Below are 18662 nucleotides of genomic sequence, written 5' to 3'. Positions count from 1 at the left end.
CAGGGAAAACCAGGGGCCAAGAAGTGGATTCTGAGTGCCCCTGAAGGTGGACGTAACATCATGATGGTGACAGGGACAGAGAGGTACAGGGTCCCAGAGAAGAATGTCTACCCTGCTACTAACAGTGGATAAACAAAAGGGGAACCAACAAGTGAGATAAGAGAAGCTAAAAACTGTCTGGCTGCACAAAAGTAATCTTAATTACAGTCATTCATACTAACCGCTTAGCATTGATGCCTAATTATAGTGCAGCTCGATGACTTGTATAATTGGCACCAGATCAATGGAGTTGGGTGTTCTGACTGATCATTACAGTCACAGGTACAGTCGACCTTTCCAGTGTGTTGTTAATGTAGATTGGCTCCAGATCCCTTGGGCAGTAGCAGTGGGAATAATACTGACGACACGCATGACAAATGCCAGCTCATTTAATTCCCACAAAACGCCCTGTCCACATCCCCCACAAGCCCTGTCTGTTTTACAGAAAGAAGAAGTGCAACTGCCTGAGGTCTTGCAGCCGATGAGCAACAGAACAGGGGTGTGAACGGAGGCTGTCTGGCTCCAGTCCTGAACCACTCTGCTATTCTGCACCCCGTGACGTTGTTTGCAGAGGGCATTTCCTGTTCTGCCTGCCGTGCTGCCTCCGCCCCGTGTCCCCTGCTGCGCCCTCCTCACCTGTATAGCTGCTGGAAGGAAGCGAGCGCTCTGGTCCTCCGTTGAGTTCTGGGCCTCCTTCTGCCTCTGCCACTTCCTTTTTCTCCTCCTCTTGCCGGACCTCAGGGGCTTCCCCTGGTGGCTGCTCCATGGCTGATTTCCCCTCGGCGCCACGCCTGCAGGCCCGGTCATAGCTCTGGCATCATCTGGGTCTGGACGCAGATGGACCTCTACAGGGAAGTTCCCATCAGCCTGGGCCAAGGGGCAGACAGGAAGAGGATGAGAAGGTGATGGAGCAGGGCATGCGTGAGGGCTAACACCTGAGGAGCCAGTATGGAGGGGGCTCCCCTGCTCCTGCTCCTGCATGGCAGGAACGCCTCCTCCCTGCAGTGCTATCCTATGGTCTCCACTCCTTGCACCACGAGTCACTTCTCCTTCTGCCCTGTATCCATTTGGTTCCTGAGACAGGTTTGTGGGGTTCAGAGCAGTCTCCATGAACCAGACAGGGCGACAAGCCACCACATCACTTTTCCCAGCCTCCTCGGCCCCATCCTGCTCTTTGAGCCAGATCAGAACGACTTCAGGGGATTTTTTTCAAGCTCCTGATAAGCACTGCACCTCCTAACCACCATCCTGTCCCTACTCCCCCCCCCGCCCCCCCCAGCACTCAGGCTCTCCTAAGCCACAATTCTTGAAGGGAGTGGATCCTATCCTTCCTGTGTTTGGGTGTGGGGGGGGGGGAAAGGACATGAGCCGCTGCTGGGTTAGGCTCACAACTGGCAGCAGATCTGCAACTAGACCCTCAATAGCATAGCCATCAGGCAAGGGGAGATGCATTCTGTCCAGGACTTTCCAAGATGGGTTACTGGGTGGTGACCCCCACATCCTTATCACCCAGGAGGAGGCAGTTCCAATCTCCAAATAAAATATTGCCCACAAATGCCACAGTCAGCGGTGGTAAGATCCTGAGGTGTTGCTGGTGAGGGTCATCCTGGCAGGGGACAGTAGGCAGAGGCCTTGAGAGTGGGGTAGATTTTGACCAGAGATGGCATGAAACTTGTCTTGGAGGTAAAGCACGAGAAAAGACTCGGAGGCAGCACAGTGGGGGAACCGTAAGGAGTCCTGGTGGCCAGGCAGTGGGTGCTGCAGGAGAGAGGATGTGGAGGGAGGGCTGGGAAGGTGGGCTATATCTAGGCACGTGCAGGCTGTGGGAGGATAGAGAGAGGAAAGGTCTGCTTTACAGAAATTCAAGCATCTGTGGGACTTCACCTACATGTGCCATGGGCAGCTCAAACTCAACCTATCCAAACAGAACCCACCATCTTCCCCCAAACCCACCCTTCCTCTGGTAATCCCCACTTTAGTGACCCGCGTGCCCATCCACCCACTTCTCAAAGCCAGAAGGCAAGGGTGAGCTGAGACTCTTCCCTCACCCATGCTGCTCTACACTTGCAGACTTGGCTGCACGCTGGAACCACTGGGGAGTTTTTAAAATGTGGATGTCTGGGCCTGTCCCCAGAGCTTCTCATCTGATGGTCTGGGGAGCAGCCTGGGCACTGGGATCTTTATTTCTAGTTTTTCTGCTGATTTTAATGTACAGCCAAGCTTGGGAATCAATGTTCCACAGCAAAGCGACTTCCAAATGACAGTAAATCTTCCCTCTCATCATTCCTTTCCATCAGGCTTTCATTTTTTGTTCAGACTGACAATAACCTCTTAGTTTGTCAACGAAAGGCAGTTTGGAAATCCAGCCCTAGAGTCTAAGAGCTGGGGGGTTGGGAATCTGAAGATACAGGGAGTGTCCTTGTTGATTTGACAGTCACAGGAAGGGATTCAATTCACCAAAGGAGATAGCAACATGTCAAGGAAGGTCAGAGGCAAGAGAGACTGGGGACAGCCGGACAACTCAGAGTCATGGGAAGGGCTGTTTCACAGGGGAGGGCTCAACCATCTCAAATGCTGCCGAGGTTAAGGGTGATAAACTGACACATGACCCCTGGATTCGGTGACTACCAGGTCGTTGGTGACCTTGTGAGACAAGTTTTAAGTCAAGTGGTTAGGACGGAACCCTGGGCTCTGAAGAATAAGTGGTAGTGAGGAAGGTAGGACAGTGAATGGAGACTAGCTTTTTTTGGTAAATATGTCAAGGAAATAAATGTACAAGAGGATACTGCCTTGAGAAAGTGCTGAAGCCAGGAAGTATTTTAGACTAGGGGAGACTCAGTCTGTGGATAAAGAGGTCTGCAGAGAAAGACAGTCTGAAGATTCATGGAGGTAGCTGTGGCAGAATAACTGATGCGAGGGGAATAATTCAAGGGCACAGGGTGAGCAAAACACAAAGAAGTATCATAGCAATTGGGGAGGGGGTGGTTAAAGCTCATATGGAATGGCCTCACTCTTTTAGTTAATAAAGTAGGAGAGAAAGTTGTCTGTGGAGAGTAAAAGACGGGACTTGCAGGAAGCAAAGAGGCTGGGTGGAGGCACTTTGGCAAACATGACAGGGAATTCACTGGAGAGGAATAAAAAGAATTATAGTAAAGCCACAATAATTAAAACACCGTCGCACTGGCACATGAACAGACAATCAGTGAGAGAGAATACAAAGAGTCCATAAATAGATGCAAACACATATGGAACTTTAGCATATTATAAAGATAGTACTTCAAGTCAAAGGAAAAAAATGGATTCTCCAAGAGATGGTACTGGGACAACTGAATAGTCGTCTGGAAAAACTAAGATGGATCTCTGCCTCCAACCTTACACCAAGACAAGGTCCAAAGAAGTAAACAAAAATTTTAAGTTAAAACAAAATTATATGGGGGCATGTGGGTGGCTCAGTCAGTTAAGCGTCCGATTCGACCCAGGTCATGATCTCACGGTTTCATGAGGTCGAGCCCCGCGTTGGGCTCTGTGCTGACAGCATGAGCTGCTTGGGATTCTCTCTCTTTCTCTGCCCTTCCCCCACTCACACTCTCTGTCTCTCTCAAAATAAGTAAACTTTAAACAAACAAACACAAACATACATGAACTATTGGGCACGTGGCTGGTGCAATCGATGAGACATATAACTGTTGATCTCAGGGTTGTGGATTCAAGCCTCACACTGGGCAGAGCCCACTTTGAAAAAAATTTTTACATATTTGAACTACAAAAATACTCTTGAGGTGGGGAAGAGCTAAGCATGACACTAAAGCCATAAAAACTTTACGTGTTAAAAGATTATGGATAAAAGATTAGTAAATTTGATTACATGAAAATATAAACTTTCTACATGGTAGAAAAAAAGTCATAAGAAACAAAATATAATAAACTGGGAAAAATATTTGCAACTCTCATCAAAGGACTAATTTCTCTAAAATATTTCCTATGAATAAGTAAAAGGACACCAATCTAATAGATAAATAGGCCTGGGATATGAAAATGTATACAGAAAAGGTACCCATTTGAAAGGCTGCTGAATAACACTCATAAAAAAAAGAAACTCAAATTAAAACAATACCGAAATATACTTTTTACAATCAAATTAAAACAAAATGTTAGGGCACCTGGGTGGCTCAGTTGGTTAAGTGTCCAACTCTTGATTTGGCTCAGGTCATGATCTCATGGTTCGTGGGATTGAGCCCCCTGTTGGGCTCTGTGCTGACAGTGTGGAGCCTGCTTGGGATTCTCTCTCTCCCTCTGCCCCTCCCCAACTTGCACACATGCTCGCTCGCTCTCTCTCAAAAACAAATAAATAAACTTAAAACAAACAAAAGCTAACACGCTGCTAAACATGTGGGGAACCAATCTCACACATCCCTGGTAGAGAGGTAAGTGGGCACAACCTCTGAAGAGGGTAATTTGCCTACATTTATCTAAATTACAGGTGCACATTCCCTTTGACCCAGAAATGCCACTTCTATGTTGTATTCTACAGCTGTTTCTACTGCAGCAAAATGACACAAAGTATTGGTTATTCGTGACAGTATTATTTGACTAGTAAGAGGTAGGGAACAAGCTGAATGTCTATTAACAGGGGCCTTTGCAAATAAATTATGATACGGAAACAGGAATTCTGCACAGCCACATGTAAGAGTCATGATGTTTATGGACTGAAATGGAAGTATCTCTATGATATATTATATTAGTAAGGGACGACAGCAACTTGCAGAATGAAGAGCTACAACCTCATGCAAGAAAGATCTACTGAAGCTATGTTTGCTCATGTGTGTGTAAGCCAGGAAGGCTACATAGAACTGGGAACACTGGTTGCCTCTGGACCACTAAAGGGAGAGGGGTATTTCACAGTACCTTTCGTACCTTTTAAACTCTGAACTACAGGCGTGTTGCCTGTTCCAAAAACAATTTAAACTGGAATAAAATAAAAAAGGTAAAACATACAAATGACAACGTGGCAGATGAGAGGGAGGCAGCTGGAAGTGCTGATGAGCTTTAACAGTTCGGGCAAATATAAATGGAAAAATTTCTAAGATGACCACTAAGACATACAATACATACATACATACATACATACACACATACATACATACAATAGCATGTATGATTTCCAAATTATTATTGTAGAGTAGGAAAACTTAGAAGCCATGTAAAACTCTACCCTTCTGACTGAGAAAGTCTCACAGATGGGAGACTATGGTGACATAAAAACTAAATACGATGTAAGATGGACCCTGGAACAGAAAGACGACAGTAGTAGAAGAACTGGTAGGATCCGAATAAAATCCACTTGGTTTGTGGCACTGAACCAGCGTTCGTTTCTTAGTTTGGGTACGTGTCCGGGGTTTATGTAAGATTGTGCACATTAGGGGAAGCTGGATGAAGGACATATGGGAACTCTGTGTGATCGCTGTGGTATTTCCATAACCCTACAGTTTTTTCAAAAAACAGCTAAAAAACGTTCTGGCTTTCTGGCTTCTCTTGAAAACTGGGCAGACCTGGCCACTGGGTGCCTGCATGCCCCTGACACCACGCAGAACCCCTTTACCTACACACGTGTTCACCTCTGGTCCCGTCTCTACTACTTCCTGCTGTCACTCCCTAAAGGTGGCCCGTCCGGCAGGAACCTGAGTTTGGTTAGAATAAATCACTTCCTCAAGGATCAATCCCTGATCATCAAACTTGGCAATCACTAGACCCAGAGTAAGGCAGTTCCCATGGCCAGCCCTGTGGCTCTGACTACCAGTGGTGGCCTGGGGCGATCACTTCTAGTTGTCTACCTAATTCCACTCCCCATCTTCCTGAGTCCCAATCTCTTTGGATCAGCCACGTGCTTAGCTAAACACTCAATTTCCTGAGCTCTTCTGCAGCTATCCAGTTCATGTGACACAATTCTGACCAACGATACGTAAACAGAAATCTATTGGGCGGGCCTTCTGAAAATACTGTTTTTCTCCTGATAAAAAGTGACAAAGGTTCACCTTCTCTCCTTCCTGCCCGCAACAGGAATACTGTGCCTGGAGGTGTAACTGCTCCCTTCTGAGCAGGAGAAGACAGGTTAGGAGGGTGGGGCAGAAGGTATGAAGGGGCCTTGTGCAGGGACTAACCTAGCCCCGGAAGGCCTGTCTCCAGACAGCTTGCGGAGGTGAAACAACGAAATGCCTGTTTTACGAGGCTCTGTTTGCCAGACTTCAGCCGCATGCAGCTGAACACAATCCTAACTAAAACAGCAAGACACAGGACACTTAGCCAAGGAGGAGAACAGGGTTGTGGAAGGGGGATGGCGACAACACCGGGAAAAGGACCCTGGTGATTACCAGGAGCAGTTTGTGACTAGTATGGCATGTAGTAAACGCTCTAATTAGTTACTATCTGAACAGCAGGGGCCGGGCACACGGAATCTTCATTCTCCACAGGACTGAAAAGTCTGGAGGTGGAGGAGGCTGGGGCAGGTGAGGCGTGAGAAACCCTCAACCAGGCCAATGGCAGAAGGGACTACAGGAGGCTTGAGGAGCCACAACGAGAGTATGGGCAGCATGGTGACAGAAGGGTCAGACAATGTGGTTTCTCAGAGCTACAAGCACAGCGGTGGCAATGACCACAGGTTAAGAGGCGTGAGGCTGATTAGAACCAACTTTTTGGATCCGTGTAGCGTGGATGTCAGTGGAAATGCACCCCGGACCATGGTGGTGAGAGCTGGGGAGACAGGGACATGAAGATTTGGGGTCCCCCTTGGCAGCTGGAAACAGAGGAGGGAAAACCACAACTTTGCCTCAGACAGATACTTGACAAAATATTTTCTCACTCATTCCCTCACACCCTCTGATCCTCTGAGTGACTCTGGGGAGACGGGACGGAGTTCATGGTCAGGACTGAGTCCTGGAAGGAGGGGTGGGTGCTGACTGAGCTCCCACTACACATCACATCTGGCGTGTGAAAAACCGGCTCTGCCAATCCTCACGAGCTCCCACAAGCGAGCCTTGTGAGCTCCCCTAGGGAGATGAGGGAAGCGACAAAAGCTCAGTCCTGTGGAGCCTGACAGGGTGTCTCCTGGAAAAGGTGCCAGGCTTCTGAGGAGCTGTGGGCAGTGGGCCACCTTATGTACCTCTGACACCCCGAGCCTCAGCTTCTGCTCCATATATCAACTGCTGGAAGGTTATTTCCGGTGACCAGAGGAACTGTTATCAGTTGGGGGGGTGGCGGAGGATGCAAGTGATCACCTCTTGAAACAGATGTGGTTCTGGACTCTCGCCAGAGTTCTGCATTTGGGGCCAGGATCCTCGGATTCTAGGCAGACGGTCCTCCCCAGACTGGAATGGTCTCTTCTGGCTGTGACCAGCTGAAGGGGGAGGAGAGCAGCAGTCCGGCTGTTCGAAAACCCACACACGTCCCTTGGGCTGTTTCATATTTAGATGTAACCACTGTGCTGCAGCCCATCCTTGCATTTTGCCAGAAACCATCCATTTTCACACAGCCCTGACTGTTCCATTTACAGCGGTCTGCCCACCTCCCAGCGGCCAAGGCCGCCCCCACCCCTACCACTGTTCTCAGCCTGCCCAGTCAGGAGCTACTTTGATCTCCCTGGGCCCTCCCCGCCCCCCGCCACCCCGGGCCCAGGCCCACAGGCTGGGTTTCCACAGGTGGCTGCCACCCCACTACCACTACCCCTGCAATGGACCTTATTTCCCTTCCTTTCTTCAGCCCTAGCACTAAAAGTAGCATGCCCTGGCACTAGGTTTGACTTTTATGTGGCTGAGAAGCCCAGGTTTTAGCTATTGCCACCCCCCAGGGCTGTGCCAGAGTCAGAAACCCTTTGACTGTGTCACAGCCTCCCCCTATTTGGGAGGTTGGTGCTGGAGTCAAACAGGGCAAAGGTCCCGCAGCCGGCACGAGGAGGCGCTGCTCTGCTGCCCTTGGACAAAAAATGGAGTCCCCGGCAAAAGAATTTCTCACACAACAAATGCCTGGACTACTCTGCTTCTGGCACGCACACACGTGTGTGTTGTGTGTATACGTGCACACACGAGCCTGTCGCGCAAGCAAACCAGTGCTCCCATCCCAGCACCCACTCTCTTGCCCCAAGAAGAAAGTCGGGCCTTCTGGCAGCAGAGGTGGGGGGAGGCACACACTTCATCCATTTCCCATCTGCCCATCCCACAAGCAGAGGTAGTTAGGAGCTTAACCCAAATGACCCTTGGGAGGCCTGGTCTGGGGTCTGAGCAACCACCACCTGGTGCCCCGATCCATCCCTAGCCGTCCTCAGGAGATGGAGCATCCCTGACGCCCCCCGGCAGGCCGCATGCTCCGACTGGGGTCAGGCAGAGTGCCGGAGCCCCACTCATCCCTCAAACCTGACAGGCCTCTCTCTGCATCAGAGCCCAGGCTGGGTCCCAGCCTTAAACTTCCAGCCCACCGCCTCCATCACAACAGTACCGCTTCCATTCTCCGAGGGCTTACTACATACCAGGTTCTGTGGGTACGGACACATTTAACCCTCACAAGGACCCTAAGACTCAGATGCTGTTATTATTTCCATTTAACTGATGAGGAAATCGCACCCAGACAGGGAAAGTAACTGACTCAAGGTCACACAGTAATTGGAATAGCAGGATTGGAGCCCAGGCAGGTTGGTTTGGTGTTCATCAGTGCACTGTGTGCCTTGCATGTGATGCCGGGTGAGACTGGACCAGAAGCTGGTATGTCCCTGCCCTGCTGGATCTAGAAGCTGCTCTTAGCCTCAGTCTGGAGCCATCACTGCTGAATTCTTTGTCTAGCTGCCAATCCCCTACTGTTTTTCTGTCAACAGTACCCTGGGTCAAAGCCCTTCTGAATACTCCCTGCCAGAAAATGACTTCTGTGTGCTAAAGACAGCCATAGGCTCTGGTCCCTGGCTCCTTCTCCAGTCCCATCTCACCTGCCCCTGTCCCAGCATCACTCTCTGAATGTGGAGGGACGTACAGGCCTCAGCTTGGAATACTGTCCCCTCTACTAGTTAAGGCCCATTCTTCCTTCAAGGAAGGAAGCTCTCCCTGAGTGGCCCCATTCTGTTCCTTCCTAAGGCAAACCCGAGCCTGGTTCTCCGGATCTGTGATTACTGCAGCAAACTGCAATGTCAGGCAACTGGTGTGGCCTCACCATGTTATGATCAGTTTCCCAGACAATGCCCTCTATCTTGCTGAGTGAGGTAGGTCCCCAGCACCTGACACCACGCCTGGCATTTAGTGGGTGCACAACACACACTTGTTGAATGAACACACAGAGTACAAACATTAAGCTCAGGCACAGTGTTTTCACTTGTAGCTTTTGCTGTTCTATCCATTTTCATGTGTCACTGCCCCTGAGATGCAATACTCCACAGAAGTTAATTCCAGGGGCTTCTGTGTCAGGCCTGGGCTCTAACCTTGGCTCTGCCCACCCTTTCTGTGACTTGGGGGAAGAAACTAACTCTTCAGAGTTTCTTAGCCCTGAATTTGGGAAACTACCACTTAACTTGAACAGACGTCATAAGTATTAATTAACCACACAGCAAATACTTAACAGTGCTGAGTATATGGAGCACCTGAGTGGCTCTCAGCTGATCTCGGCTCAGGTCACTGTCTCACAGGTCGTGGGATCAACCCACTGACAGCACAGAGCCTGCTTGGGATTCTCTCTCTCCCTCTCTCTCTCTGTCCCTCCCACACTTGCTTTCTTTCTCTCTTAAAATAAATAAATAAATAAATAAATAAATAAATAAGCATTAAAAATAGAATAGAATAGAATAGAATAAAATAAAATAAAATAAAATAAAATAAAATAAAATAAAATAAAATAAAATAAAATAAAATAATAAAATAAAATAAAATAAAATAAAATAAAATAAAATAAAATAAAATAAAATAAAATAGCGTTAAGTATACGGTAAATGTCCGGCCAATAGGGACTGTGGCTGCTGCCATTATCATCACTGTTGGCTCATCTTAAGGGATTAGAAGGAGCAAGTGATATTCCAGGACTTACACAAACCAGAATTTCCCACTTCCCTGCTTTACAATCAACTGTGTAAAAGGGAACTGACAGGGAGCTCCCTACTCTGGACATGTGCTTCTCTTTCAGAGAGCTGGGCCCAGACTTCTTCCCTGTGTTGTGCCCCCTGCCCTGATGCAGATGACCCAGCTGCTGCCCTTTCCTCCCTCCCACCACGGCAGGAGGATGAGGGTCAGCAGTCTCCAGAAGAAGGGCAGAGGTTGCCCCATTTCCCTGGTAAGTGCTTTCAGGATCAGCAGTGAGAGAGGCCATGGGAGGATGGACCTGCTTGACTCTGTCCCAAGCTTTCCAATCAATCATTAATCCAGGTACTGACCCAGTGCCCTGGTTTTCCAGACCAGCAACTCCACAGGGCTCTTTGGTTTCCATTTGCCAATTCAGATCACCCCATTCCTCTCAGGGTACAGGAGAAGCCTGTGTACCTTCTTGCTGGCAGGCCATCTTGAAGTTAACCCCAGAAGTAGCCGGGGGCTGGTTTTATTCAGAATGTGCTGGAACCAGAGAAAAGACAGGCAGCAGGCCATGCTTGCCCTCACATTATCTAATTTAGCTCCTAACCCCTGCAGAGTGGAGCTGAATTAAAATAAAAGGAAAAGTTGCCTCAGGGAGCTACTGAGAGCTTGTAGGGGAAGAGAGACGTGAGGGGGAAAGAGGGCTCTTCACCTGGGATCAGCGGGGCCTGAGTACGCTGAGGCGCGGACCCTCAGCCATCACCCTTCCCGCTGTGAGGGTGAACCCGCTGAGCACTGCCCCCTGAGCACTGTCCCCGCTGCCTCAGAGTGGAGCTGCTGCAGACTGAGGATATTAAAAATCTGGTTTTCGGGGCGCCTGGGTGGCTCAGTCGGTTGAGCGTCCGACTTCGCTCAGGTCACGATCTCATGGTCCATGAGTTCGAGCCCCGCATCGGGCTCTGTGCTGACAGCTCAGAGCCTGGAGCCTGCTCCCGATTCTGTGTCTCCCTCTCTCTCTGGCCCTCCCCCCGTTCATGCTCTGTCTCTCTCTGTCTCAAAAATAAATAAATGTTAAAAAAAAAAAAAAATCTGGTTTTCACAGACAACACAACCTCAGCAATGTCGAAACATGTACATATGTCATAAAAACAAAACTGGGGGGGGGGGCGGGCGCCTGGGTGGCTCAGTCGGTTAAGCATCCAACTTGAGTTTGGCTCAGGTCATGATCTCACACTTCATGAGATCGAGCCCTGTGTCAGGCTCTGTGCTTACAGTGAGAAACATGCTTAGGATTCTCTCTCTAAATAAATAAAACATTAAAAAAAAAAAAAAAAAAGAGGGGCACCTGGTTGGCTCAACTAGTTAAGTGTCCAACTCTTGGTTTTGGCTCACGTCATAATCTCACGGTTCATGGGATCGAGCCCCAAGCCCCTGCTTGGGACTCTCTCTCTCTCTCTCTCTCTGAGCCTCCCCTGCTCGAGTTCTCTCTCAAAATAAATAAATAAATTTAAAAAAAAGAAACAAACAAACAAAACTGGAAAGACATGGCCCAAATTGTTGATGGTACTTTTTCTCTGAGGGGTCAAGTTATGGGTGATTCTTATTTTCTTAATTCTATTTTTCTGTGTTCTCCAATTTCTTCACAATGAGAATGGGTTGCTTTTATGATGGGGGAGGAGGGAGACATTTAAAAAAGTGTCATGAACAAAGAAAAGTGAATAATATGCTGAGATACTGATGAAGTAAAAGAAAGGCCTGCCCAGAAGAGACCCAGATCTTTCCTACTGGAAGCCTGAGGGAGGAATGAGGATCTACCACTGTTCACAGAAGGCTCCCGAGGTAAGGATGGTTGTGCCAGCAGGAGAGGGTCACACCAGGGGACCTTTCCAGAACACTCCTCATCTGAGGACCTCAGGTGCTAAGGCTGCCAGTGCTATCAATGCCCCTCCACTCTTCTTCTGGTCCCTGCCAGCTGCTTTCATTTACTCATCCAACAAATATTTGTTAAGTACCTAATATCACGTGCCAGGCTACACAAACCAACACAAATATGTAACCAACACAAATATGTAACTAGGAATGATGAACAGGGCTCTGAAGGACAAAGGTCAAGTACAGTGGGGGCACACTCAGAGCGTGCTAGCCTAGGGTGTGTGGTCAGGGGAGGCCCTCCTGAGGACAAGACCTCGGACTGAGAGGGAGACCTGTAGGGTCCCAGGGCCACCAGGAACAGACATGTGAAAAGGTCCCACACAGACAGAAGGATAGCATGGACCCTCTGAGAGCACAGGAAGGCTGGTCATCATCTGGGGCTTCCAAGGGCAAGCTAGGGTTGTGGGTGTTTACCCGAAAAATAGCAGAGAACCTAGGAGGGTCATTTAGAAGATGGGCAGGATCAGAGCTGCATTTAAAAAATGAACTTCTTGGGGTGCCTGGATGAATCAGTCAGTAAGACATCTGGCACTTGATTTCATGAGATTGAGCCCCGAGTCAGACTCTGCACTAACAGTGTGGAGCCTGCTTGGGATATTCTCTCTCTCTCTCACTCTCTCAAAATAAAATAAAATGGAAAGAAAGAAAGAAAGAAAGAAAGAAAGAAAGAAAGAAAGAAAGAAAGAAAGAAAGAAAGAAAGAAAGGGAAAACATTTCTGGCTGCTGTAGAGGACAGGTTGGAGAGGAGTTCAGCTGGGTTCTGGGAAGCCAGGGCTATAGCAAACCTAGCTGGGGCATGGACAGGGGAGAAAAGGCCACCTCCCAGAGCCCCGGAAGGCTAGGCATGGGAAGCAGCCACCTGTTCATTCCTGGGAAGATCCAGGCCAAAGAGCCGAGGGGTGAGGCCCTCACACAGAGGTGCATGCTTCTTTGGGTGCTCCATCTGTGCTCTAAGTAAAACGTCAGGGCAGGGTTAGATAACCTCCAAGCCCCTTCCTGCTCTGGCCTTCTTGGCTCCAGCCTCCCAGTTCTGTCCTGGTCATAGTGATTCCAGCTGTGACATACATATGGATCTGGGGAGCAGACAGTGGCGCTGGGCCCTGCTTGGCAGGAGGCCAACTGACACAAGCAGCCACATTTCTAGGCATGACAACTCCACCAAGCCTTCCAAACTCCTGACACACAGCTCTCGTAACCAGCACACCAAACTGTGGACCAGTGGCCCTGTTCTGGGAGCTAGGTGGTTACAGGGCACAGACGAGATACCACTACACATACCCTTCTTTTTATTTTGTTAATGCTTATTTGTGAGAGAGAGAGAGACAGAGAGAGAGAGACAGAGAGAGAGAGACAGAGAGAGAGAACGCATGCACAGGCAGGGGAGGGGCAGAGAGAGGGAGAAAGAGAATCTCAAGCTCAGCTCAGAGCCTGACGAGGTGCTGGATCCCATGAGACTGAGACCGCAAGATCATGAACTGAACCGATATCAAGAGCTGAATGCTCATGGGGCGCCTGGGTGGTTCAGTCAGTTAAGCGTCCGACTTCAGCTCTGGTCATGATCTTGTGGTTCGTGGAGCCCCGTGGTGGCCTCTGCACTGACAGTGTGGAGCCTGGAACCTGCTTCTGATTCTGTGTCTCCTCTTTCTGCCCCTTCCTTGCTCACATTCTGTCTCTCTCAAAAATAAACATTTAAAAATTGTTTAAATATTATATATATATATACACACACATACACACACACACACACGCACACATATACAGACATACATATGTATATATGTTCATGTCCTAGGAGCACTTGGGTGGTTGAGTCGGTTAAGCATTCAACTCTTGGTTTCGGCTCAGGTCATGATCTCATAGTTTTGTGGGTTCAAGCCCCATGTCGGGCTCCATGCTGACAGTGTGGAGCCTGCTTGGGATTCTCTAACTTCCTGTCTCTCTTCCCCTCCCTCAATGGCACTGTCTCTCTCTCAAAATAAATACATAAACTTAAAAAAAAAAAAAGTGTTCATGCCCTTGGGGCGCCTGGCCGGCTCAGTTGGTTAAGCACTTAACTCTTGATTTCACTCAGGTCATAATCTCACAGTTCATGGGTTTGAGTTCCAGATCAGGCTCTGCACATTTACAGTGCAGAGCCTGCTTGGGAGTCTCTCCCTGCCCCTCCCCCACTCTGGCACATATGTGCACTCTCTCTCTCAAAATAAATAAATAAACTTAAAAAAAATAAAATTGTTCATGTCCTTTGACCGTGTAATACCCCTCACAGGAAAATACACTGGGCTATTCAATGCAGTGTTATTTACAACAATGAAATAAATTTTTTAACAATGAGAAATATTTATAATGAAAAATAACAGAAACGACTCTATGCCCAATAGAGGAATGGTTAAATATATTAGCCATCCCCTGAAAAATGTAGTACTATTCAGCCATTACACTCATGTTTCCATGCAATATTTAATAACTTGTTTTTAAGTGAAAAATAGTAAAAGTACTGGGGTACCTGGGTGGTTCAGTCTGTTAAACATCCGACTTAGGCTCAGGTCACAATCTCATAGTTTGTGAGTTCAGGCCCCTCACAGACTCTGTGCTGACAGCTTGGAGCCTGGAGCCTACTCCGGATTCTGTGTCTCCCTCTTTCTCTCTGCCTCTCCCCTGCTTGTACTCTGTGTCTCTCTCAGAAATAAATAAAACCTTTTTTAAAAATTAAAAAAAAATAGTAAAAATACAGAACTACACAGGATGATTCCCATAAAAATGACTAGAGAAAGAATGGAAGGATGTTCCCTTGTATGAATAGGGTGATAGGTGATATACTATTTTTCTGTTGCTGTACTTTTAAAACTTTCTATACTGATCATGTATTATCTTCACCTTACTTGACCCATCAGAGATGTATTACATTGCTGGATCCTTCCTCCTTTACACCTTATCTTACTTGGCTCCCAGGCCTTCCTGGCTGTTCCTATGCAATTTCTTTTGCTGGTCCCAGGTAGGGATTTTCTTCCCAGTCCGAAGATCTCTTTCATTGTCCAGCAACACTCCCTTCCTTCATGATCTTAAACTGGCTACTGGCTTTCAATATGCTTATGACTCCCGTATTTACTTCTCCAGTCCAGCTTCTCTGACATCTTCACATAGATCCCCAATTGTTTCCAAAGTGAGCCTCTGACATTCCCCAAGGTCCCATCTCACTAAATGGCACCTCCCACCTTCTAGCTGGTCAGGCCAAAATGTTGGAAGTTAGCAAATCCTGTGGGCTGTGCCTTTAGTAAATACCCAGAATCTAATCACTTCTTACCACCTCCACTGCAATGATCCTGGTCCAAGCCAACATCACCTCTTGCCTGGATTATTCCAATAGCCACCCGCCTGGCTTTTCTGGTTCTGGCTTCACCTCTACTCTCCACACAGCAGTCAGAGTGATCCTTTTAAGTCAGATTCTGTCTCTCTTGTGATCCAATCTCTCCAGGAGCTTCCTGCCCATCTTTACAGTGGCCTGGGAGGCCTCCTGGAATGGGTGCCCTGCCTGCTACTCCCTTCCCGGTATACCATGCACAGGTACACGGCCTTCTCGCTGCTCTTGAACACAGCAGGCACAGCTTGCTGCAGTGCCCTTGCTGCCGTTCCCTCTGGCTGAAAATGTACTTCCTCAGGGCTTTGCTCCAAGGTGACAGTCAACCTGATGTTGGCGACAGTCATCGAAAACGAAAAGATATGACCACCAACTGACCCGTGAGCTGGACCCAGGTGATCAAAAGCTCCTCACCCCCTTCCCAGTCCTTGCAATGTAGGTTCTGCTTGCCTCTTCCGTTCCCAGAGGCTGTTTCGAGGATACAGCCTGGAGGTAGTGATGTGATATCGAAAACACCTGCATGGTCTATAGGACTGAATCCAATTAAGGCCTCTTTGTAAGCTGTTAAGATTTGGTGGGCATGTGTGAGGATCCATTTGCCTTGCTGCCACCCAAGATGAGCTTCATATGTAAGTTTCCTATGCCTATTAAAACTGCCACCTAACCAACCTGGAGTGGCCTGCCTCTTTGGTCTCTCCCTGTCCTCTGTTCAAAGTGACACCTGACCACTCAATTTAAAACCATCCCAGCCCACCCTCAGGTACTTCCATTTCCCTTCCTGCTTCAATTTTTTCCGTAGCTCTTACCACTATCTGGAATAGTGTGTTGTGTACTCATATATGTATGTGTACATATATACGAGTATTTTTAAAAACTCATTTGTTTATTGGCGGTCTCTCCCCAAAAGAATATAAACCCCACAAGGCAGAGATTTTCACCTATTAGAGTCACACATATCTTCAAGTCATAGAGCAGGGACTGGCAGACAGTAATTGCTCAATAACTATGTGCTGAATGAATCATCTTTTTAAAAAAATTTTTTAATGTTTATTTTTGAGAGAGAGAGAGACTGAGTGCAAGCAGGAAAGGGGCAGAGGGTAAGGGAGACACAGAATCTGAAGCAGGCCCCAAGCTCTGAGCTGTCAGCACAGAGCCCAACACAGGACTCAGACTCACAAGCTATGAGATTGCAACCTCAGCTGAAGTCGGACACTTAACCGACTGAGCCACCCAGGCATCCCCTGAATGAATAACTTTTTATAACTGCACAGAAGATTTCCATTCATGGCCCACCCTGAAACAGCTCCGTAGAGATCATTGTCCTTGGATTCAGTTTTCCAGGGGTACCTAAGCCTGCTCTCTAGACCACTCCAGGCAAAAGAAGTGCTAATCAGGATTATAATGAATTGGTAGAAATGGGAGTGTAGAGGAGGACATGGAGTCTAGAAACAGCTGGCTGAGAGGGCCTAACTGTATTCCAGGCCAGCTCTTTTGCTAATCTGCCAGGTGACTGTGGCAGAAAGTGGTTCATTTTTCTTGGCTTAATTCTCTCCTTGGGGAGGGACTGTTGGGTGCTTCTATCCCCCACCTCTCTTTTAACTCTAAAATACTCTCACTGCGCATACCCCAAGAGCAATAGTCAATGGAAAGAGGCCTAAGTCACTTACAGGCCTCAGTTCCCCTCAGGGGAGGGGTGGGGACGTGGTGACAAATCCTCAAGTGCCTTTAAAGTGTTTACACTCCAGTCAAGGAAGAAGATAAGACCAGTACATACAATCACCTTGAGTAAAGCTGTACACAAATGGGGCAGAGTGGGGAGAGTGACTTCTGCTGGAGGCCTCAGGGAAGGTTCAAGGCCAAGGAGAGCTGGGTTGTCCAGAAATGATCTTAAAAGAAAATAAAATCAAGGAGTGGGCAGATTACTTTTTAAATACAGACTGAGAAGCAGGGTGTTCTCGGTAGGGGAAATGCAGGGGTTTGGACCCAGGAAGGGGTGGATGGACAGAGACACAAGTAGACTGAGTGGCAGGGACCAGAAAAGGCTGGGGAAGCAGGTCATAGCCAAATGCACAGAGAACCTTGTACAACTCTCACACGGAGCCTACCCAACTTCTGCTTCAATCAAACAGTACAAAGCATTTCTAGATGCCAGGCATTATTGTAAGTGCCTTACATGTAGTGACTCACTGAGGCTTCACAAGTGAGAATTATGAAGCAGGTACTATTGCCATTCCCACTTACAGATGAGAAAACAGAGCAAGGGGTGCTTGGGTGGCTCAGTCGGTTAAGCATCCGACTTCGGCTCAGGTCATGATCTCATGGTTGGTAGGTTCGAGCCCTGCATCAGGCTTTGTGCTGACAGCTCAGAGCCTGGAGCCTGCTTTGGATTCTGTGTCTCCTTCTCTCTCTGCCCTCCCACCCCCCATCTCACAAAAATAAATAAAATGTTACAGATGAGAAAACAGAGCAGGAAAGAGTGAAATAATTTTCGTGCCCAAATGAGACAGGCTGCAGAGCCGTCAAGCCAATCTGCCTTCAGGGTGGGAGCTCTCAACCTCTCCACTGTATTGCTTCTTGCTTCCACTCCTGAGCCCCTCTAATGCTAAAGGGTCTCCTGTATCCTCACAAGCAGACCCTCCCTCCAACTAACTTCCATTCCTGGTCCTGTCCTGCCTGATCTCTGGTCACCAAGTCCCAAACTGCACCTTCTTCCTCCCTCAAGCCATCTTGTCCAGTGAAACCTCTCAGTTACTGCAGGAACTGTCATTTGACCCTTTCCTGACCTCCCCTCCTCCTTTGTTTTTCATGCCCTCATAATAATGCCCCTTCTAAAACCCCCAATAGTCAAGATAAGGCTAAAGCATTGGAGTGGCAATACTTTAAATCTATCTTTTCTCCTAAGTCAATAAGTGTCCAAGTGTCATGAGATGCTTTCCTCTAGGTGCTATTTATTAACCTCTGGATAGAGCAATTCAACAAATTATAGTGACTGCCTGTGTCCTGCTGAAATCCAGACTCTGGGCATGACTCGTCTCTATCTGAAGGTGAGAAGATAGAAGATACAGTGGGGAAGGCATTAATGCTGGGCAATATGACAAGCATACTCCCAGCTCTGTCTTTAACATGCTGTGTACCTCTGGGCAACCTTCTAACCTCTCTGCGGCTCAGTTTTCCCATCTGTGAGATGGGATTAGTATCCACATGCCTTCCTAATGGTGGATGCATGGCTTGAATAAAATATTAAATGTGAAAGACCTTTGCATTATACAATTTATAAGCTGAAATATTAATAATGGTTATCTCTTAGG

General features: G+C 47.9%; 1 protein-coding gene across 7 annotated transcripts in view; it reads right to left on the bottom strand.

Annotated features, from left to right (window-relative positions):
* Positions 1 to 18662, bottom strand: part of PPARD (peroxisome proliferator activated receptor delta) — an 83612-nt gene that overhangs the window by 15490 nt on the left and 49460 nt on the right. For all 7 annotated transcript variants that reach the window (XM_025925190.2, XM_086706666.1, XM_086706663.1 and 4 more), the window contains one exon: positions 676 to 906. In XM_025925190.2, coding sequence (XP_025780975.1) covers positions 676 to 805 — 130 coding nt within the window. In that variant the 5' untranslated portion in view covers positions 806 to 906. The remainder of the gene's footprint in view (positions 1 to 675; positions 907 to 18662) is intronic.

This window comes from Puma concolor, chromosome B2 (genome assembly GCF_028749965.1).
Source record: "Puma concolor isolate L17-30 chromosome B2, mPumCon1.1.hap2, whole genome shotgun sequence".
Classification (NCBI taxonomy): Eukaryota; Metazoa; Chordata; class Mammalia; order Carnivora; family Felidae; genus Puma; species Puma concolor.
Note: the sequence above shows the minus strand (reverse complement) of the source record. Positions and strands in the feature narration are given on the sequence as shown.